General features: G+C 38.1%; 1 protein-coding gene across 1 annotated transcript; it reads right to left on the minus strand.

Annotated features, from left to right (window-relative positions):
* Positions 1 to 3368: 3368 nt before the first annotated feature.
* LOC127229103 (prolactin-5A1) lies at positions 3369 to 13133 on the minus strand. The gene is made up of 5 exons (XM_051194106.1): positions 13082 to 13133; positions 7579 to 7742; positions 5543 to 5650; positions 4447 to 4635; positions 3369 to 3651 (listed from the first exon to the last, which is right to left on the minus strand). Exons 1-5 carry the CDS (start codon positions 13131 to 13133, stop codon positions 3466 to 3468), a joined length of 699 nt encoding a protein of 232 aa, XP_051050063.1. The 3' UTR covers positions 3369 to 3465.
* Positions 13134 to 24562: the final 11429 nt, after the last annotated feature.

The raw sequence follows: 24562 nt of genomic DNA on the forward strand, positions 1-24562 counted from the left end.
CTTTGTGACTTATCATGCCAAAGAATCAAGTGGCAGAGATGATAACAATGGTAAATTATAGCTGGTATTGTTGACCTACTCCTCAGAGGCCACAGTTGTTGCCTGTGAAATACTTTTGCAGCGTACTTTACAATTCCTGCTTGGAAAGACTCGGAGACAGCAATGAAGTAAGGTAGGACTGAACAGATATTCAAGAGATTCTTCAGAGTCAAGAAGAGGTATGGTTTCAGTAATATAAAATGCTGCCAATGGCAGAGTCCTCTTAATATATAATAACCATAACTTATTCATGTTTCTGACATGTGATTGTAAATTTTAGCATCTAAGTTGAAATCATTTGTACATTTCTTTTTTTTTTGTTTTCCTTTCTTTCTTTCTTTTATTTATTTATTTATTTTATATAACCAAGTCCATGTTTGTTTAAATGAAAACAAACATTTATAGACAATATTTGGGAATTTGGGCATTGTTCTTTCCAAACTACTTCCTGCTGGTAAGGGGCACTGTCATGGGGGATTTGAAGAAGATTCAGAAATCCTGGCTGTAGTCTGTAAGGCTGCTTTGTGCAGCTGTTTTGAATGTAGGATCACCTGGTACTCTGTTTCAAGATGGCTGACTTGATCAAACCACATTAGTCTGGAAGGAATCTACATCTTTTCATTTTCTGTGGAACAAAAATAGAAATCCTTTTCCCCAGTAACTTGTCCTTGAACTTAAATTTTGGAGTCAAAGCATTTTTTTTTTAATTTAATTTATTATTTTACATGTCGATCCCAGTTCCCTCTCCTTCCCTCCCTTCCTCTCTCCTTCCTTCCCTCCCTTTTACCCTCTCTGCCCTCTCACATGCACTCTAACCACCCTCCCCTCCCATCCCCCCCATCCCAATTCCATGTGTAGGGGGAAACCATCCAGTTGGGGTCACGTAGGTCTGACAGGTCATTTGTACATTTCTTATAGGACAAAAAGTTTGATCCAGGGTAAAATAGTGGTTAAAATGTTGGCAAACTCCATGAATAATTTAATGGATCTGGCACAAATTTGCTTTAGATTTGATTTTACTAATAATTTATCATATATGATATGATTGTCCCCAAGCTGATCACTCTGCCTTCACCTTCTACTGAGACCCACGTTCAGGGGGTCTGGGTCGGTACAATGCTGGTTTCCCAGTTATCAGTCTGGGGTCTATGAACTCCCCCTTGTTCAGGTCAACGGTCTCTCTGGGTTTTTGTAGCCTGGTCTAGACCCATTTTCTTATCACTCCTCCCTCTCTGCAATTGGATTCCAGGAGATCGGCTCAGTGTTTAGCTGTGGGTGTCTGGTTCTGTTTCCATCAGCTACCAGATGAGAGCTCTATGATGGCATATAGACTTATTGTGATTATAAGTGAAATTGCATCACGTCTTATTTTTAAGAAAAACTCATTTTGTGATAAATTTTAATGTTTTTTCATTTTTTATTATTAAATGAACAAAGAAATTATAAAAAATTGATCTTATTGGACATTTCTATTTCTAAAGTATTAGCGAAGTAACCAGAGCCAGAAAGAAACCATATCTCCCATCTATGTTTCTTCTCTTCAGAAGTGCACTTATTAGCTGGGGTCACTGAAGAAACCAGGAAAGTACAAGGGCACTATGGTGGGATGAGGGGGTGGAACTAGAGAGGGAATATCAGGACGTAAGAGACACGAAGAAGGAAATGTGGAAATAGCAGGAATGGGGCTGTAGTCAAAGTGGGGTAAGGACAATAAAGAAGGTGTGGTAGTTTTAATGTAATTGGCCCCCATAAGTTCATAGTGAGTGGCACTATTAGGAAGTGTGGCTTTGTTGGGGTAGGTGTGACCTTTCTGGAGGAAGTGTGCAACTGTGTGGGAAGGCTTTGAATTTTCCCATGCTCAAGCTATGTCCAGTGTGGACATAGACTCCTTCTGCTGTCTGCAGATGAAGATGTAGGACTCCCAGCTCCTTTTCCAGTACCCTGTCTGCCTGCACACCACCATGTGCCTCCATGATATGGACAAAACCTCTGAAACTATAAGCCACTCTAATTAATTGTTTTCCTTTGTAAGACTTGCCATGGTCATGGTGTCTCTTCACAGCAACAGAAACCCCAACTAAGACATAAGGCAAGTGGAAAGGATGATAAATAAATTAAGGATATTTAAAAAGGTATAGGATATCATCTGAAATTACATATACTATATATAGGCATATGCACATGCACACATGTATAGCACATGTATAGTGTAAATGGAGTTGAAGTTCCAGGAATGATAACAGTCATCCCAAAAGCCACAGACTATGTAATGAAAACCCCAGTTATAGGCATGGGATATGTCTTTTCCAGTTACTGATCAGGGAGGCCTAATAGTCTTCCCAAATGTAAGCTATTGCTATTGCCCTTGGTTGTTTATCAGACCTGGAAAGTAAGTCCATATTGCTGAAGGTACTTAAGATTGAGAGGATTTGAGCTGTAACTGATCCAAAAGCTTCCTGTCTGACACCAGATTTTTTAGTACCTGAAGGTGCTAGGAAAGTTGCCATGGGAGGAAAATAATCAGTAGCATTACTTAGTTGTGGTGCCTATAAACCACAGAAGCCAGTGCGACAATATGTTTCAAACTAGTGTGCCATACTCTGCTTGAAATTTTGGAGCAGATGGAGATAATTACAGAAAGCATCACTTACTCAGAATGTAGAGAACAACTGGCCATGAGGTGCCCATCGCCAATTGATACACCTACAACACAACACCCAAAATTAAGGCTCAGAGAACATCACTGAAGAGAGGGTGGAAAGAATGTTAAGAGCTAGGGGATCAGGGAGTGTACTGCAAAACACACACACACACACACACACACACACACACACACACACACACACACATCGAAGCTATACCCATGAAAATTCAACATTATGTCTGCTTAAACAATTCCTGAACAGTTCTAACATCAAGTGACACCCATTGTGGATGAAGGAAATCACATAGGGCTTTACCTCTAGATGAAGAGCTACAAAAACAATAATGACTACTGAGTGAGGTAGAATTAGTATCCCCAAGGCATGAGCCCCCTAATTGTTTATCCAATATTATATGGTCAGTCCTAAAAGCATGTATACAAACAACAATAAATGGATTTGAAGGGCTGTATTTACATATTTATTCATCTATACACACATATATGTAACAATAATATATGCATGTAAAAATAATTAAAGAAAAGGAAACAATATATGTCATAGAGACTAGAGTGTAGTAAGTGGGAAGGGATAAGGAAAGGTTTGTAGGGAGTAGAGTAAAGATGGAAGTGATGCTATTATATTATAATTGAAAATAAAATTTACAAAAGAAGTGACTTCTTACATTCAATCACACATTGAAACACTATAAAATGTAAAGAATCTTTTAAGGATTAGATCAGGAGGAAATGTCCAGGAAATATATAGGAAGGATGGAAGCTTTTCATTTATTTGGCACAAATTGTTGTCTCAGGATATTGACAAAATCAGACACCTTTTGTGCATCACTGTGCAAGCAGAAGAACAAGCTATGTAAACCAAAAAGTTGAATTCCTCTTCTTGATTGCTGTACATATGGCTCTCCTGACCAGGCAGGGTAGTTCTCATTTTCCTTAAGTTTGGGATGCACCTAATCACAAAATAATAATCAACCAGTTATTATATATATTATTAATATTTGTTAATACTCATTACTTTTAAGTATTGAATAATATTTTGAGGAAAGTTATGAATGTAAAACTTAAGCCAAAATATGTGTTTCATGTATGTGGATCAGGATACTATAAATCTGTTTCTTAGCTAAAAACTGGACAGAAGAACCATGAATATATATATTTTGTAGTGAAGTTGATCCCAGATGAAGTATATCATTACAGGAGTAGACAGAATTGCTGCTTGGCTATTGACATGCTTTTGACTGAAGGACAATAGAGAATCTAGTGTCAGTTTTCTTGGGAGGAATTTTTCCATGTTCTCAGTGCTATCTCTGATGTGCCATTTGTATTTTATTAGTTTTCTTAGGAGACAGTTTTCCTTTCCTTCCTTCAACAATATCTATTCTCCATAAATCATGGGCATGAAGCTACAGAAATGATGGGGATTACACCTGGTGGTCTAAAATGCTTTTAGCTTAGGGATACTGTGGTAATACGTACTGAAATAGTCAGGATACTTTGACTCTGCCCAGAAAAGACACTGTCCAAATCATTTCTAGGAATCATTAACATTTCTTCAGATCTGTGTTGAGAGGTGCTGAGTGAAGCACTTTTGAGAAGTTTGAAGAACCACATACCCTTTATTCCCAAGACTGCCTAAATTTCACTGTGGGAGACAGAAACTTCATCCAAAGTTCAGTTTTCATTACAGATGTTTCAGTTTTCCTGAAAAATGAGAGAAAGTAAGAGAGTTTAAAGAGATGACTCACCTGGCTGAGTATAGTCTTAATGGCCTGCATATCTTTCGTGAGTCTTTTGAGTTGACCATCAATCAATGCAACTTTTGATATGGTATCATGAGGAGTTCCATCAAGACTAGCCATGTTGTTTTCTACATGGTACAGAAGATTTTTCCAGGCATCCAACATTTTGATAGTCACATCCAGAAGGGCCACAGGCTAAAAAAGAAAACCCACACACAATTGAGCATCATATTAAAATAAGGGTACAACTGCAGGTTGAATTACATGTGGCAACTAGTGTAGTCTTCATGGCTTGTGAAGTGTTTGCTGATTAACTGAAGCAATACTGATAGTGTTTTGTGAAGTGTCTAGCCATAGGGTAGCTCTCTACACTCTTCCTTCACTTTTCTTAGGTTTTGCAATTGCAGTTGTGCATAGCAGATATACAGAAAGTTGATTCCAGTAAATCATGAAGAACAGATTATATGTGTGCCTTGTGAACATATATGATGATGGTTATTTTAAGTCATGTTGTGATTGGTTATGGGCAGGTTATCAGATATGTAGACAATAGTAAAAATACACTAGTATTGTCTGTCTAGTTATGATAGGTCATTTTTGTACCCCATGAAATATGAATAGTATTTTACTGGATCTGCATGCAAAAACCCCAGAGAATGGTATCAGGTTAGAGTGAAACAGTAGGCAGAAGATCAGAAATACAACAAGGAACATCTTCCAAGTCAAGAAGGGTTGATGTCATGGTCAGTAGTGTACAATGCTTGCTTTCCAAGGAAGCACTTTAGTAATCATAAAATTCCTACTCTTCTTATTTTTCTTATGCCTGCACGTGAGAGCAAATTTAATCATGAAAACTCAAATCAGTTCAAAGTCTCTTACATAATAACAGGTTCAATCCTAATGATAAGGTTGTGATTAAAATAGGAACAATTTCATGAGCAATTTGTGGATAGGTGTGAAGTTACTCTCAGTTTTATTTTGTATGTACTATGTCAGCTGTCTAGTTGCTTTTCTTGTGTGCTCATCCTTTCAACCCACTTCTGAAGGTGTGGTTACCATGGCCTAATGGTACTTGTTTTCAGGTGGTTGGGTGAGGACATACCTCCATCCTTTGAGCTTTCCTTTTGCTGTTTGGGATGGAGCGCCATGCAGTGTGGCAGCTCATGGTGGGCCTGTTCTGGAATTTCTGACTTGGATCATACTTTGCATCCTGGAGATGATGAAAAAAAGTCAAATAGTTAGAGTTTTGGAATTGAGTACATGAACTTGTGAGCAGAGTGTTAAGTATGAATGCATTTTCCTTGTGTAATTAAAAGTATTTATTTTGTCAGTTTTTGGAGAATTTCAGCTATGAATACTGTATTTACATAATTTCTACCCCACACTATCCTCCCTGCAAATCTTCCTAGATCTTCACTCCCTCTCAACTTTATGTTCTCTTCTTTATTATTGCTACACATGCACAGAAACAAATATACACATGTATACTTAACTATGACCCCTGTAAGGCAACTTAGTGTTGCTCATATGAACATGTATTTGTGAATAACCACTTGGGATTGGATGCCTTATGAAGGGGCTTCTCCCTAAATAACACTGGTTCCCCATGTATTGGAGGCCATTAACTTGTAATTATTTCTGTAGGAGCTGGGGGCCTTGTAAAACTTCCCCTATTCATATTGGGATGTGAAGAGTACATTAAATCTTTAAATTAAGACATTAAAAAAAGAAACCTTTGGTCTATTTACTTCTTTCCATTGGAGATGTAATCTAATTTTCACATCTAACCTATTAGTTTCTCATATCTTCACAACTTTACAGTTCTGGTTTCTCACTCTTTAAAAAGTTACTATTTGCAAAGGAAGCACTAAAACACCAAATCTACAAAACACTATTTTAATGATTATCATTTTATAGGAATAGAAACCAATGCTTAATACATATACACATGTGCGTGCGTGCGTGTGTGTGTGTGTGTGTGTGTGTGTGTGTGTGTGTATACTATCTCTTGATTCTTGTTGGGGCAAGCTACATACTTCCTCTAATTATATATATATATATTCTATTAGCACTGGATCTATATACCATGAACATATCCAGCTCATAATTATGGACGCAACTGTGCTAATTGCAACAGATTCAAAGTATAATATCTTAGGAAACAGTGCACAATGGGAAAAAACTAAATGTAAAAATATAATGTAATATTTAAACATTAGTTGATTTTTAAATATTACATGTTGTTATATATTATTTACCACATTTACTACTTAAATTTGGTAACCAACAAAATTATGAGTGGTTAGAGATCATTAGATGAAAGTTGCCAATCAGGAACAGAGAATGACAAAACTAAAACAGATACTGCAGAGGCCAGTGTTAATAAATGCTCATTGTGCACCTGGTAGCCTTGTGCTCAGAGTCATTGATGCTGAAGCTCTTGTCTATTTTTGGCTCCCAGACTGACTAAGAACAGATAAGATCTAGCCTTTAAAGTACATTCATCAGGAAGAGGAGGCCTGTTTATCTTTCTAACCCAGTGCTCATTTTGTAATGTTAAACTCATGTCCTCAAATTCTTTAAACAATGGCTCCTTGATTTGGTGGTCTTGAAAAGCTAATTACTATTACTATTACTATTATTGTTGCATTTCTCCCCCCCACGACATTGTTTCAGTCATATTAATTATTTCCAGTTTAGGGGATTCATCCAGTTTGATTCTCCTTTATTGTATATCTGCAGTATGCTAAGTGAAGAATACCAGTGCAGATTTCCCAGAGTGCCCAAGAACAGTAAAGTCAGAGCCCTGTTTTAATCATTACTTTTAGGGTTTTATGCCAAGAGTACAAATTTAAAAAAAATACATTACAGAAAAATCTTTTTAAAATGCTTTCAAATGTATTTTAAAGTATTTCATTTACCCCTAAACTTAGTGATTTCATGTAGCTCTCATTGCCCCCAGCCCTGCACCCCATATTTTAGTGGCTGTTGATTTCTTGTGTCTATGAATGTGTATTATTTGAACTTTGGACTTTGGTTCATATTTTTTCATTTAATCATCCCAGTGACTGAATCAAGACCTTTTTTTTTTTTTTTTTTTTTTTTTATGAAAAAGCCTAAAGTAAGGGAAAGACTTACAAACTCATTTAACGTTTCTGAAGAGAGGCGGTTGATGGTCTCCGATGTGTTGCTTGTCACGTTAAACATCCAGGTGAGGACCTTCTGGCAGCCTCCATCTTTCATGAGACACCTGGGCACACAAGCCACATTCTCCCACAAGAGCAGTTGCAGTAGGAGTAGCCCTGATGTAAGGAAGGAAATTGCAGAGACTATCAATTCACGTGAAGGTATAGGGTCACACTGTATAGCTAAGCCTTTTCTAGTTCCAATGTCCTCTTGAACAGTATTGTATATTTGAGCTGGAGTGAGAAAAAAATACCTCAAACTTCAGAGATATGCCTGCCTCTGCTCTCTGAGTGCTGGGATTAAATGCATGCACCACCACTGCTGGGCTCATAAACAATATATTAAATGTAAACTTAAGTAATATTTTTCAGAATTCAAAGTAACTTCAATTTTCAAAGACATGATGCTCTCTCCTGAGTTTGACACTTGATGAGCATACACAACACACAAATCATCATCATCATCATCATCAATGGAGAGATATATACAAGGTCTAAATAAGCTACTTTTTTTTACATTTCTTTAAATAAATCTCATAGTTGTCATTAATCCCTTATCTTGAAAAATTATCATGAATGTAAAGACAAATATCTAGCAACTATATGGTACATTTTTTTTTTTTTTTTTTTTTTTAGTTACAAGTTTATTGGATTGAGGCAAATTCTCAAAGCCCTGTAAGATACACAACTTCAAGCATTCTCTGCTTTACTTGAGTATTGGAAGTTTCATTAGGTTGGCTCAAGCCAGGTGTCTTAAACCTGGAAGTGTTAACTACACGATTCAGGGGTTGTAACAAATTAGAACCATAGGCACCAGTGGTCTTATTCCAGCAACAACTCTAAATTCCAGAAGCACAGCAGTTTTATGTAGACTATTCCTTGTTCTGCAGCTGCCCTGTGCACTGAGGCTGTGTGGACATCTCTCTAGTTTCTACACACTACAAGTCAGTAACCTGCTCACCTTTTATCCTCACTTCAGTCAAGAAAAGACACTTTCTACAGTTGTAGTTTATCTCTGGAACCAGGAAGGTTAACCTTTTAAAGACCCACTAACCTAAATATTCTGCAGTTTTCTTATGCAGCAAAGATTAGAATGTTGTAAGTACTGCACAAGAGCAATGAAAGTATTCTATACAAGTAGTGATTTGTGTAAAATGATGAATTCGTTAGGTTTTGAGGAGCAGAAGGAAGAGAATACTTACATATGTGTGGGTGAATCAAAGATGGCCACATTTCTGAAAAATTCCGCTACAGTCTGGCTACCAACTGAAGAAAACTGGTACACTAGATTCTTGTCTTCAGTTACCTTTCTACCACCTTATATAGTCCATCAGACCACTCCCAAAGCTATGCAGAGATGGCCTTCAGGAAGAAATAATTGGAATTGGATATGGGGGCCTTTCAGGTAATGTTAACTGAGTCATAGTAATTACTGTAGCCCTATCTATATTTTTTCCTGAGTTGTATACAATGACTAGGCTTCAGTGAGGTTATAGGTCACTATAGCCATATCTACTTCCTCATGTCTGACGTTTGTGTCACAGCTAGTAGAATGTAGTCACTTCCTAACATTTCAATTATTTCCCCCAGGCTCTTGTGTTTATCTGTCAACTTTTGCCAAAATTCTTTGAATCATGAATGAGTTGCACATTTTAAAATTCATTTATAGTTGACCATAAGGCACTCATAACACAGTAGCAATCAATTGTTCTCAGCAATTTCATTGGTACAGATCTGTGGAGCAACCATCAGCCATTATAGAGTTTATCTTTGCTATATAAGATGATAACAGCTATCTATGGACTCAAAATCACATTGAGAAGAGTGTTAGGTACACCACATCTACTTATCAAAAGGACAGTAAAAACCTTGCTACTGGACCTAGGGCCACCCTAGCCACAGATTTTTGACCTGGCTAGCAATATGAAATATAGGTTCCCTTGTGAATTCTGGCACAAGGTAATTGGTTGCAACTATACCTTTTGTGCCTTGGAATGGTAGTTACATCTTGTCAAGTTTTGTGATTGTGTCAACATGAATCTGATCAGTTTATCTATTGACACTTTGCCCTTGTATCAAGTATAATACATTTAGCGTTTGCTACATTACCATTTCAGAGATCTTGTCCAGCCTACTTCCTCCACATTCTGAAACCAGAGCAGAGGGTATCAACATCAATACATTCTTAACATTTGGTTTATTCACCCCATTGGCAGTGCATGTATTCTGTGGACAGCCTCATGAGCCTCGTGGTCAAAAGCTGTTAGGAAAACGACCACTTTGTCCACTGGAATTTATTAATGACTTTATGGCTTTTACACATAAATTCACACCAAGTACAGCATGTACTTTAACATCCTTAGCAATTACAGTCACTGTTCTGAATAGTTTTCCAAATAAGTATGAAATAACAGGTTATCATCACATAAGGCAAAACTTTACAGAGGACCTCACGATCTCTGAAGGTTTACTGTTGCCTTCTCCATGAAACTGGATTCCTTTCTATAGTCTAGCATCAAAGTGGAATAAAGGAGAGAGGAGGTCAAAACAACAGAAAGATGTCTGGAAAGTCATAAGGAATCATATGATTGATTTTTTTTTTTTTTTTTTACCTAAAGGTGTATAAACATGCATGTATAGTTTAAGTGAAATTTTTTCATCTGGGATGAGAAACAAATTGTCCTTGAAGATGCCACAATGAAACCTAATATGGTATATGCTAATTTAATTTTTAAATAACATGATAATTAAAAAGAGAAACAGAGGGATACTCCCTCAGCCTAGACACACAGGGGAGAGCCTAGGCCCTGCTCCAAATGATATGACAGACTTTGAAGACTCCCCATGGAAGGCCTCACCCTCCCTGGGGAGCAGAAAGGGAATTAGAAGGGGGTTGGTGGGGGGAAAAGGGGAGGACAGGAGTGCTCAGGAACTGGGATTGATATATAAAACAAGCTTGTTTCTAATTTAAATAAAAATATATAAAATTAAAAAAAGGTAGACACACACACATGCAAAAGAGAAATACGGTACACTTTTGAGTGAGAAGAAACAGGCAAAACAAGAAAGTGGTCAGCAATGGAATTGTTTCTAATTTCTTAAAGAAAGACACTTCATATCACATAGCACCCACAGGCTTTGGCTCTGCCTGACTTCTTTTGCATGATGTTACATAGGCTTTTGTATAAAACTTTATTCATTGTAAGTATCACTAGCAACTAAATTTCCACTCAGGGTGAGGGTATCACTATTCCAATATTCCACTATTCCAATACATTCCAATTGGACTATATGGAATGTATCTGTGCTTAGGCCAGTGGTAGATTTCACCTAACCAAAGCCAGGGTTTTCCCTATTTTCCTGTGGATGGAGGTTTCTGCCTCACCATGTCCCACAGCACTTTGTGTCCAAATAAATACATAGAGGGTTATATAAATTATAAACTGGGCAATAGCTCAGGATTATTATTTGCTAGCTCTTTCTTAATTATTAACCCATTTCTATTAAACTATGCATTGCCACAAGGCTATGGCTTTCCCTTAATGCTTCGGCATGTTATTCCTTCGGCATCTACATGGCATCTCTCTCTGACCACTGCTCCCCTGCCTTTTTTTCATCTTAGCATTCTTCTAGTCTTGTAACCCCACCTATACTTCCTGTTCGGGTACTGGCCAATCAGTATTTAGTCACCAACCAATAAGAGAAACATATATTCACAGCATACAGAAGGGCATCCCCCATCATCTCCTCTTTTCTGTCTAAATAAAAAAACGTTTTTAACAAATTTGACCTTAAATTTGTATCAGTAAACCAAAATCCATACCAATGAAATGTAGTCATTTCTATATTCCATTCCACCCCCTTTTTTTTCTTTAGAAAGAGATTGACTGTGATCATTAACCATTTATAACCAACCCCATTCAAATGAAAGTAAGCACTGATAAACAATATTTGGGAAAGTGGGTGTAGTTCTCTTGAAACTGCTTCCTGCTGTTTGGGGTACTGTCAATCTCCAGGGGATCCTGAGAAAACCCAGAATCCTGGCCGAACCTTGACTGTAGTAGTCTGAGGCTGCATGGTCTCAGCTGTTTCAGATTTTGGATCTCCTGGGCCATTGCTTCAGGGGGTCTTACTCGACAAAACCATATTAGTCTGGAAGGAAGCTTTTCATCTTCCGTGGAAACAAAAGCAGAACCTCTTTTTCAAAGTAACATCGCCTTAGACTCAAATTTTAAAGTCAAGGCATTTCCCAGCAGCATTTATTTTTGGTTGTGAGCCTAGCCTTTAATGGCTGAGCTATCTTTCCAGCCCTCTAACATCATTTAGAATCAAATATCTTTTAGCAGCTTTCCTTCCTCCTCAGCAATCAAACATTCAAAGACAATACAATAACATATAGTACCCAAACTCTCTGTGTATTTTTCATCTTTACATGGCTTTTTTTTTAAATACTTTTTTTTTTTAATTTTGGTTTTTTGAGAATGGGTTCCTCTAAGGGAGAATTACATTTCAGGCAATGGCTGCAATTGAAAATAATTAAAGTCAAAGATACAGTAAGAGCAAGGGGTAACAATGAAAATTATTAATAATGATGATGACAGCTTTTCAAGAACCCCAAACTTGGGGGTCATGTTTAAGGACTTGAGATCATAAGTTCATAATTATGGTTTGGGTTTTTCAGGTCATGAGTTTAGAATCAAGGGTTGTTCATTTAGAATTGTGAACAGGCTCATTCTTTGTAGAGTGTAATGAATATGGTTTTTCCGCCCGCCATCCCACTTCTGACACCAGATATCACGGTTAAATAAGGATCAGGATAAACAAATAGGCCGAATAGATGTTTATTCAGGGAGAAATAACTTACAACCTAGACAGATGAACACCAGGAAATTCTACCCGATGCTCTCCTGTCTGAGTCATGCCAGCAAGAGAGCTTTTCCTGGCTCTCTCTCTGACCTCCATCCACAGGTCACTTCCGCCCATGGCTCCACCCCCCAATGGGCATGGTCAGTGCCACAGAAGGACTATCTCACTACAATAGTGTGTTTAGTTGGTGTCCTCAATGCACCAGGTGAAAAATGCCAATGGAAAAATTTCCCAACACTCAAGAATAAGAAGTCAGAATCCTTCTGCCACATCTCTTAGGACTTTAAATACTGAGTGAAAAATTTAAAAAAACTAAGCAGAAATATTTTGGGAAAACTTAAAATCATTGCTATTTTGCAAACTGAAGATTTCATGCCCCATTCTCCTTGTGGAGTTAAGAATGAGATGTCTCTTATAAGTCTTGGGTGTGTGGATACTTGGTCCCTGGTTGGTGGCTGTTTGGGAAGGATAAGAAGGTATGCCTTTTTGGAGGAAGTAGTTTACTTGGGCTGGACTTGTTTAAAAGACTCACAGTACTTTGAGTTAGTATTTCCTGCTTCCTGTTTGTGTTTGAGGAAGTGATCACTTACCTCCAGCTGTCTGCCAGCTGCCAAGTGTCACCAGCCACCTCTGTTCTGCCATCATGGCCTGCCCCTGGAACCATGAGCCTACATACATTCTTCTATAAGTTGCCTTCATTGTGGTGTTTTATCATAGCAATCCAAAAGAAAGTAATTCAGTCTGTGTTCACTGTTGAGTAACAGATGCTTTCTCATGTCTGCGGATGTGCATTATCTAAAGCTTGATTCATGAAGCTTTTTAAATTAAGCTATAGTGCAGCCCAGTCCTAGACATGAAGGTTTCTTTGGAGAATAAATGGGATACTTCCAAACTCTCTGAAGGGTTCATAAGAGGGTTGTTTGATATTTATCTCCAGGATGCTCACAGATGTGACTTGTGGCCAGTGAAACAGGTGCCTAAGAATCAACTGTCAGGTCCTTTCTCCATTTTATACTTGGGCAGAGAGCCCATGTGTTCCTCCATGAGCAGGTTTGATAACAGCCACAGGGGTGTCTGTGCCACAGTGGGAGAAGTCACTGAGAAGATCTATTCACATGAAGCTGAGTCACCCCATGTAGGAAAGGTCTGTATTTCCCTTGTGTCCTTTATTGCTTGATCATTTTGATACTTTTTAGTGTGTAGTGAGAATATAAAGACATTCCATTATAAAAATTAATTAGACGATTACATTTTCACTTATGTACAGTTTGAAAATTTGATGTATTCTGTAGTTCTTGAGTGTTCCTAATGTGCTCTTGCAATTCACAAACACTTGGACCATGTAATATTTCTGAGCTGGATGTGTAAGTCATTCTCTTCAGATAGTGTAATGTTTGGCAGTTTCTGATAATTTTCAGGCATGAGACTCTTACTAGTTTTTATATTTTTACTCAGTGTTTATCAGTAGCATTTTATAGTGGTGTGATAAGGTCATTATAGTTCATCTGCTTGCTTCATCATCTTACCTTATGAGAATAAACACATGGTTTCTGGATTCTTAACAATGAGAATTAACAAGGTTCAGGTATAAACATGTTGCCTCAGGCTAGAGTTACAGCTCATCACAGAGCTCTCATGGTTTGTCCCATTGCCAAATACTTGCAATTTTTCCCTCTAAATTTGTCTTTACAATGATCTTATAAGAAGTATAAGTCTTGTAGTTACAATTAAATTCTATTGATGAAATACGTGCTCTTTTGGTTAAGTGACTTATCACTTACTAGCAGTTTGACGAATCAGGATGTCCTGTGGGCTTTGCATTGTCCATGTTCCTTATACATACTAATGGGCTTTCATTGAGTATCTGAACAGCAGCAATCCCATCAGTAGTCCCAAGGGTCAGTGATAGCTCTCATCATTTCCATTGTTTATAGCAGCATCATTTATGATCAGACAAGTCCTAGGAACTCTGTCGTGCATGATACCCACCTTCCAACTAGACACAACATTCTGGAGTGGTTTCTGTATCAATTTAATTTTCATTAGGTGGTAAGACACAGACCTCTAACAAAGCAGCAATATGTCATCTCCAGGAGACTATGTTACCTGATAAATGCTACCAGGCTTTAGTGATAGCAGGCTAAAATTTTTTTCTGGTATGAAAATGTGAACCTTATGAAGTAAGTTCCAGATATTATGGTTAAATAAGGATCAGTATAAACAAATAGGCCGAATAGATGTTTATTCAGGGAGAAATAACTTACAACCTAGACAGATGAACACCAGGATATTCCACCCTACACTCTCCTGTCCGAGTCTCGCCAGCAAGAGAGCTTTTCCCGGCTCTTCCTCCGACCTCCTTCCACAGGTCACTTCCGCCCATGGCTCCACCCCCAATGGGCGTGGTCAGTGCCACAGAAGGACTATCTCACTACAATTCCCCTTTTAGTCTAAAGAAAGATTTAGGCTTAATACAAAACTATATATGGAAAAACAAAAGACCCAGGATAGCCAAAACAACCCTATACAATAAAAGAACATCAGGAGGCATCACCATTCCTGACTTTAAGCTCTACTACAGAGCTATAGTTCTGAAAACAGCCTGGTATTGGCATAAAAATAGACAGGTAGACCAATGGAATCGAATTGAAAATCCTGATATTAATCCACGCACCTATGAACACCTGATTTTCGACAAAACAGCTAAAATTATACAATGGGGCAAAGACAGCATCTTCAACAAATGGTGCTGGCACAATTGGATGAGGGTGTGTAGAAGACTGCAGATAGACCCATGTCTGTCGCCATGCACAAAACTCAAGTCCAAATGGATCAAAGACCTCAACATCAATCCAGCCACATTGAACCTCTTAGAAGAGAAAGTAGGAGGTACCCTTGAACAAATTGGTATAGGAGACCGCTTCTTGAACATAACTCCAGGGGCACAGACACTGAAAGAAACAATTAATAAATGGGACCTCTTCAAACTTAGAAGCTTCTGTAAGGCAAAGGACACAGTTGACAAGACCAAACGGCAGCCCACTGACTGGGAAAAGATTTTCACTAATCCTATATCCGACAAAGGGCTGATCTCCAAAATATACAAAGAACTCAAGAAACTAGTCAACAAAACACCAAATAACCCTATTAAAAAATGGGGTACAGAACTGAAGAAAGAATTCTCAATGGAGGAAATCAAAAAGGCTAAAGACACTTAAGAAAATGCTCCACATCCTTAGCTATCAGGGAAATGCAAATCAAAACAACTTTGAGATACCATTTTACCCCTGCCAGAATGGCTAAAATTAGAAACACCAGTGATGACTTATGTTGGAGAGGATGTGGAGAAAGTGGAACACTCCTCCACTGCTGGTGGGAGTGCAAACTCATACAGCCACTTTGGAGATCAGTATGGCGGTTCCTCAGGAAAATGGGAATTAGTTTACCACAGGACCCGGCAATCCCCCTCTTAGGCATATACCCAAAGGATTCACATCAATGCAACAAAGACATCTGTTCAACTATGTTCATAGCAGCACTATTTGTAATAGCAAGAACCTGGAAGCAACCTAGATGCCCTTCAATTGAAGAATGGTTAATGAAGATGTGGCACATCTACACAATGGAATACTACTCTGCAGAAAAAAATAATGGTATCTTGAAATTCGCAGGCAAGTGGATGGCACTTGAAGAAACCATCCTGAATAAGGTAACCCAGTCACAAAAAGAGGAACACAGTATGTACTCACTCATATATGGATTTTAGACCTAGATCAAATGATCACCAGCCTATAATTCACATCACCAGAGGAACTAGGATACAAGTTGTATTCTAAGAGATTCATATAAAGTCCCTCACAGAACTGGGAAGGGACAAGTCCCCCAGACCTCAGGTATAGTGGGGGAGGACAGCTAATGGAGAGAGAAGTAGGAGAAAATGAGAGGGAGGAGAGGAAGGCATGTGCGACCAGGAGGATTGAGCCTGGTTAGGAATGGAAAATAGGAAAGAGAGAGAGAGACAGAGACAGAGAGAGAGAACATAAAAGAGGGAGCCAATATTGGTTTGAAGATAAAGCTGAACACAAAGAAAGGTCGAGGGAACTACAAGACTGCTCCCAACTAACAATCTCAGCTTCCGTGGAAAGGCTATCATAAATACCCTTCCCGGAGAGTGAGATCAACAACTACCTTCTCCATGGAGTCCTCAACTAATGCCTGTTGAAAACAGGAGCAAACACCCATACATAAACACTGAGTCAAACTAGAACCCAGAAGCAGATGGAGAGGACAAGACCATGCGGTAGAAGTACATAGAGACAGCTTACCTGAACAAGGAGGAGCTAAGGGCCACTAGACTGATAGCTGGGAAGCCAACAGGGGTCTGACTCGGACCCCCCCCTGAATATGGGTCTCAGCCAGAAGGTCTGAGCAGTCTAAGAGACCTCAGACAGTGGAGCCAGGATGTATCCCTGGTGCACAAAAGGACTTTGCAAACATATCCCCCATGGAGGGATAACTGCCTTATTCTAGAGATAGGAGAGAAGCCCTAGTCCCTACTTCACAGGACCTGTCAGATCTACATGACCCCAACTGGATGGCATTCCCCTACATATTGTACTGTGGTGGGGGGTTGGGAGGGGAGGGTGTTTAGAGTGCATGGGAGAGGGTAGAGAGGGCAAAAGGGAGGGAAGGAGGGAGGGAAGGCTTGGGGGGGAGGGAGGGAGGGAGGGAGAGGGAACTGGGATCGACATGTAAAATAATAATAAAAAAAAAAAAAAAAAAAAAAAAAAAACGCTTTGACTCCAAAATTTAAGTTGAAGAACAAGTTACTGGGGAAAAGTATTTCTATTTTTGTTTCCACAGAAAATGAAAAGATGTGGATTCCTTCCAGACTAATGTGGTTTGATCACACCAGACCGCCTGAAACAGAGTACAAGCTGATCCTACATTCCAAACAGCTGGACAAAACAGCCCTACAGACTACAGCTAGGATATCTGAATCTTCTTCGAATCCTCCAAGACAGCGCCCCTTACCAGCAGGAAGTAGTTTGGAAAGAACGACGCCCAAATTCCCAAATATTGTGTATAAATGTTTGTTTTCATTTAATTGGACTTTGTTATATAAAATTAAATAAAAAATACTCTATACTATATGCATAAAAAAAAAACAAAACTATATACAAAACAGTGAATAACAAGTGTGCTCTAAGAAAAGGAAAATCGAGAACAAAATGACCTACATATCTAGTCTTAGGGTGAAGGCATAACAGAGTTTACAATAGAGTTGTCCTAAGCTGGAAAACATAAGTCTAGTACCTAATATATCTAACTAGGAAGAGAGAATAATAGTTGTAATAATTTAATCTTCAACCTCATCAAGACCTGAGAAGGAAAATAACGATACTAGAGTAGACAGGAAGTACAGATGGACAATTTCCAAAAGGTGCAGCAAAGACAGAAACAGCAAGCCACCTGGACAGTCACTCTAGGTCTCACAGCAACGTTGGTACACCCAGTTTTGGCTAAGGCCAAGAGAACTTGACAGACCACAAAAACAGCAGGGAGGCAGAATGGCTGTCTTACCCTGACTTGACAAGGTCCAGCAGTCTTCTATATTTGTCTCCTGCAAGCACATAGGACTGTATGTCCAAATCAGTGGTCAAGGTGGGGGCAATTCTTTGCCCAACAGGCCATTAATTGAGGCGAGAATGAACTCCAGCAGGAGCAACAACAGTGTCCAACATATTTTCGGGAAAGTGCATGGTGCTGTCAGGAGCAACAGTGTCTCATGTCAATGGAGTACTAATATTAAAACATTTAAATGCCATGTTCTGCATGTCTATGAAGTGATTGAAGATTAAGCATCTATATCTGACTAATCTCATAGGTACAGGAAACATGAGTGAAGAGATTTCTGTAATACTCAGGAACTTAGCTAAAAAACTGATTAAAACTTCTGTGAGTAAAGCAGGAACAAATACTTAAACAATATAACTATATACATATACATACATATAAATCCCTACAATAGAGGTAGAGTAGAAATGTCAAGACAAGAGGTAGAACTATAAAGGGCAGCATGATAAATATCCCAAATTGTATCAATATACAAAATGTCTTGAATACAAGAAAAGTATACATACATAGAGAATATGGTAAAAAATAATGTGCATAAAACATCATAAGTGGAAAGATTTTACACAATATAACAAAATATAAACTTAATTTTACATAGCTTACAACATATAAGAATACATAACAATGTAAGCTGTAAAATACTATCTCATTCTTACTCAAATTCACAAGAAAATAGGCTAATCTACCTATATCCCATCTAAACCATACCTTTCCCAAACATTCCCTATTACTGTCTAAAAGATAAACCTGAGTGTAAGCATCACCTCCATACCCAACCCTAAATAACGAAAACCAACCCAAAGAAGATGACTATGATCCCAACATTTCAAGGGTAGGGAAAGGGGGCGTCGTTATCTTAAGGTTACTTCCTGCTGAAATGGGACGACAATTGCTCCAATGGATCCTGTAGGAAGAAAATTTTTAGCAATCAAAATTCTCAACAGAACTGGCTGTGACATATGTAGCTAGTCACTGTGTGGCAGAAAATGCTTGACTGTAGTTCTATTTGAAACTCTAGCCAGGGTGTAATAATAAGGTACACCATTACAGCTAGCTAGTCATGAGTTGTCTTGAGCAAAACAGTCTCAAACCGGTTTTAAGGTAATGTTTGTAGTTCAGATGCATCAGGTTGAGTCAAGTGGAAATGATGATGTGGGGCCCCATCTTCTTTCCGGAGAGTACAAAGACTGCTGTTAGGAATCATTATTATTCCTTGTGGAAAAGTTACACATCAATATTAAAGTAAAATTTTCAAGTTTTAAGGTATGCATTAGGGAAAGACAACAATAAGTATTAAAAAGTATGTGAGAAAATTAGGATTTCAGAGAGAAAATTGCGTATAAGAAATGAGTCCCCAGATTTTGTTTTCTTCTGCCTTACACCAATTGGCTTCTTGATTTAAGGCAGAAACCATGAATTTAATCTTAACATCATGCTTGAATTTAGAGAAGGAAAGCCAAATCCAACCCAAAGCCAGCATTGGTTTACATAAATTGGGACTTCAGGAATACTGGATAGTAGAGAGAAATAGATTTCTGTATACAAATAGTTTACTACAATTAAATATATATATATGGCAATATATATATATATATAAATATATATATTACCATATATCAGATTCTGCTTCATTAAGTGATTGTTTTTGAAGAGCTGTCTTCTCTTCTGTAGGTACCTACATGTTCAGTGTCTTTTGGCTGTTTGATGATAGGTTTTCTCTGTTTTCCTGTAAGAACAAGAACAGAACACTTCCCCTACCTTTGAGAGGCCTCCGCACACCTCATGGGACCTAATTTGTTGGATGACTTGCCATTTCTCTTCATTAAGATGTTTCTCTTGTTCAACTTGGATCTTGATTAACTTAGATGGTATCCATAGTTTTTTCTTCTCCTGTAGATACAAATGCAAAACCCTTACCCCAACGTAACACATATCCTGCTTTCCATTCTGAGGTCAGTACATCCTTGAAGTACACTGGCTGATTTAGTTCAGAAGTTTTTTCTATTGTCCATTGTCTTTCTGCAGCTCTTTTTCCTTTTTCATCAGCATTAAGAAAGTTTAATGTTAATAAAGCATTATGTAATCTGTGTTTGGGTGTCTTGGTTCCTCCTGCTTATTTATGGAGCATTTCTTTTAAAGTATGATTGGATCGCTCAACCACTGCTTGTCCTGTAGGATTGTGTGGTATACCAGTTATGTGCTTTATGTTATAATACTCAAAAAACTGTTTCAATTTGCTGGAGACATATGCTGGAGCATTGTCAGTTTTTATTTGTGCAGGTATGCCCATAATGGCCATTACCTCTAATAGGTGTGTGATAACAGAATCAGCCTTTTCAGAGCTCAGAGCAGTAGCCCATTGAAACCCTGAAAATGTATCTATAGTGTGATGTACATATTTTAATTTTCCAAATTCTGCAAAATGAAACACATCCATTTGCCATATTTCATTCCTATTTATACTTTTAGGGTTACTGCCTGTTGGTAAAGGAGTTTGGTTATAGAATGAGCAAGTAGGACATTTCCTTACTATTTCCTTGGCTTGTTCCCAAGTGATAGAAAAATCCTTTTTTAAACCTTTGCTATTCACGTGGTGTTTCTTATGAAACTCTGAGGCTTCTAGCACATTTCCTATCAATAAACAATCAATTTCATCATTGCCTTGTGTTAGAGGACCTGGCAGACTCGTATGGGATCTCATGTGTGTTATATATACAGGATGAGTCCTCTTTCTGAGAGTATCTTGTAACTGTATAAACAATGAAGTTAATTCTGTATTGTCAGGCATAAATTCTGCAGCCTCAATGTGTAAAACGACTCTCTCTGCATATTGAGAGTCAGTAACTATATTGAGAGGTTCTTTAAAATCCATAAGTACCATGAGAATGACATACCATTCTGCCTTTTGTACAGAATTGTAAGGGCTTTGAACCACTTTGCTAATTTTTCCTGATTTATATCCTGCCTTACCTGATTTGTTTTCATCAGTGTAGAATGTATGAATCCAGAAATAGGTGTTTTTCTTATAATGCGTGGAAGGATCCAAATCGTTTTCTTTATGAATTTGATTCTCTCAGTTTTGGGATAGTTGTTGCTAATCGTTGCCAAAAAGCTACTGCAAGCTCTCTGCCAATATTCGTTATCTTTCCAGAAGGAGGAAATTTCCTCATTAGTTAAAGGTACTATAATTTCTGCTGGGTCCCTTCCTATTAGCTGATGAAGTCTTAATTTACCTTTTATAGTCAAGTCAGAGATCTTTTCTATACATCTTTTTAGTTTTTTTATTCTGTTTATGTGGTAGGAATATCCATTCTAATATGATATCTTCTCTCTGCATCAAAATTCCTGAAGGATATTCTCTAGATGGTAATATAACCAGAATAAAGTCTAGGTTTGGATCCACACGGTCCACATGTGCTTCTAGTATCCTCTTTTCTACCCATTCTAATTCCTTCTCAGCTTCAGCTGATAGTATTCGTGGACTATTCAAGTCCTTATCTCTTTTAGGGCCATTTTCAGGTTTTTCAAATCATACCCTTCTACTCCAATAATGGTTTGCAGTTGAGAAATCTCTCCTAGTAATTTTTGAAGATCATTAAGAGTCTGGTAGCGATCTCTTCTGGTCTGCACTTTTTGTGGTCTAATTTTCTGTAGACCTATTTTATATCCTAAGTAGTTGATAGACTCTCCTTTTTATATTTTTTTTCAGGTGCAATTTGTAATCCCCAGTGAGGTAAAACTTCCTTTACTTTCCTCAAACATTTTTTCTAATATTTCTCCTTTAGAGTCAGTTAACAATATATCATCCATGTAATGATAGATTATGGATTGTGGAAACTGTTTACGAATTATTTCTAACGGTTTTTGTACAAAATATTGGCACAGGGTGGGGCTATTTAGCATTCCCTTTGGCAAAACCTTCCATTGATATCTCTTCACCGGTTGAGAATTATTGTAATTAGGTACCATGAAGGCAAATTTCTCTTTATCTTGTTCTTGTAAAGGTATAGGAAAGAAGCAATCCTTTAAATCAATAACTATAATAGGCCATTCTTTGGGTATCAAAGAAGGCAAGGGCATTCCAGGCTGTAGAGAGTCCATTGGCTGGATAACTTTATTGATGGCTCTCAGGTCTGTAAGCATTCTCCATTTACTAGATTTCTTTTTGATCGCAAATACAGGAGAATTACAAGGCCTGGTTGATTCCTAGATATGTCCAGCATTTAGCTGTTCCTGAACCAGGCTTTCTAAAGCTTCTAACTTCTCAGAGGTCATAGGTCATTGTCCTACCCAGACAGGTTCCTCTGTTAGCCATTTTAAAGGTAGGGCTTTTGGTACCTCTGTTCAGCACTTGTATTCTGTTTTTGTACAGCCTGGATATTTGGTATCTGTCTTGTATAGTACTTAATAATATTTTTTCCACAATCATGAGGTCGTTTATGGTTCCTATCTAATACTGGAGGAATGTTAATCTGTGTATTCCATTGCTGTAATAGATCACGAGCCCATAAATTTATCACTACATCAGCCACATATGGTCTCAACCTTCCTCTCTGTTCTTCTGGTCCTATACATTCAATCCATCTCGTGCTTTGTTTTGCCTGAGACAGGGTTCCAATCCCTAAGAATTGAACATTTACCTCCTGCAGGGGCCATCTTTTTATTTTAGACAGAAAAGAGGAGATGATGGGAGATGTCATTCTGTATATGTTTCTCATACTGGTTAATGAATAAAGCACTGTTGGCCAATAGGAAAGCAACATAGGTGGGACTAGGAGACAAGGAGGAAAGAGGAAGTAGGAAGGAGAGTCAAGATGGAGAATCTGGAGAGAATAGAACCGCCAGCCACCTCTTGCTGGTAAGACCACGTGGAAATACATAGAAATGGGTTAATAATTAAGACAGAGCTAGCCGATAAGAAACTAGTAACTGGCCAACAGAATTATATCATATACAGAGTCTCTATGTGTTAATTGGGGCTGGCGCGGTGGCGGGATAAGACTGGTGGCGGGCGGAAAAACCATACTTCTTACAATCTTCAATAAATTAAATTAGAAACGGCATAATAAACTTGTAGTTGTTAAAGCTTTGTCTGTGGAAAACTTCACAAATTCAAGTATATATACATATGTGTGTGTGTGTGTTTGTGTGTGTGTGTGTTTCACTTGTGAAATATTCCAGGTAACTAAATTATATTTTAAATGTAAAATTAAAACAATAGTATCAGAATTCACACAACTTTAACTTTTCAAAGACAAATGCTTCTGTGAATGTACTTTATAAATTATAAACACACCAAACACTCAAACATGCAGTCATTTATCACTAGAGACATTTACACAGTCTGTGATGAATTTGAATAAATTCCCTTTATTTTACATTTCAAAAAAGAATGTGATATGAATTCATCTTTCTGAGCATGTCATCAAGACTATAGGAAGAAATAACTCTAGCAGGCTGTCCTTTTTACAAGACTATTTGATATTAACCAGATTTGCACAGGGGTATGACATTCACCATTTCTTCTTCACTTTAATTGTGACAATACATAATGTCTCTGCACATGGCCTTGTATCTCTGGGTAAAGCAAGAGTCACTAATTGAGGATTATTGATTGAAGAGGTTATTGGGCTTCTGTATTATTCCTATACAGCAACAGCTAGAATGTGACACCAACTCATCATTCTACCCAAGTACAGAGGAATGGTTGATGCTCACACTTCCCAATGTTTTGTGAATTAGCCATGGATGATTGGGCTCTGGCCTCCAACTTTCAACAAAGACTAACTGTGGTTCACATCAGTAAGGATAAACAAATTTGTAGCTTAATATTGGATACCTAGGTCCATCTGAAAGGTCTTTACATAAAGGCAGTCAATTATGGACCTGCTATCTGGTTTGGTTCTCACTCCATAAACTCTTCCTCTGAGCTAGGGAAGGCAGTGATAAATACCACCTCCTATCTAACACCTGGGATGAGCTGTCATTCAGAGCTGAAGTATTTCCAGTTGGACTCGTGACCTTAGCATCTGGCTTCTTAGAATTTTTGCATTGGAAACTCTGGTCTGATTCTAGGACTAATTTTGCCACATTCCCCACTGAGTAAGCTCCTCTGTTTGGAGTTTTGGTATTCAACCCACTCTGATTGTTTTAGCACTTTGTAGTTCTGAGAGTGAAAGAGCCCCAGAGTGTGGACCTTTACTGCTCCCACTCAGGAAAGGCGACACCCCAAATCACTCACGAGAAATGGTCTTGATGTAAAAACATGAGGTCTTTTATATTCCAAGTGCACTGGGGTCCAGTCATGTGCCACGCAGGGGTAGAGGACTGAGGACCCTAAGTACAGAATTGAGACAGCTTTTATAGGGTTACAGCAAAGCCCGGGCGTCATAAACCAATCATCTCACAGCTTCCAGAGCCTGTGCAGTGCAGAC

Source organism: Phodopus roborovskii, unplaced genomic scaffold (genome assembly GCF_943737965.1).
Source record: "Phodopus roborovskii unplaced genomic scaffold, PHOROB, whole genome shotgun sequence".
In the NCBI taxonomy this organism is placed as follows: domain Eukaryota; kingdom Metazoa; phylum Chordata; class Mammalia; order Rodentia; family Cricetidae; genus Phodopus; species Phodopus roborovskii.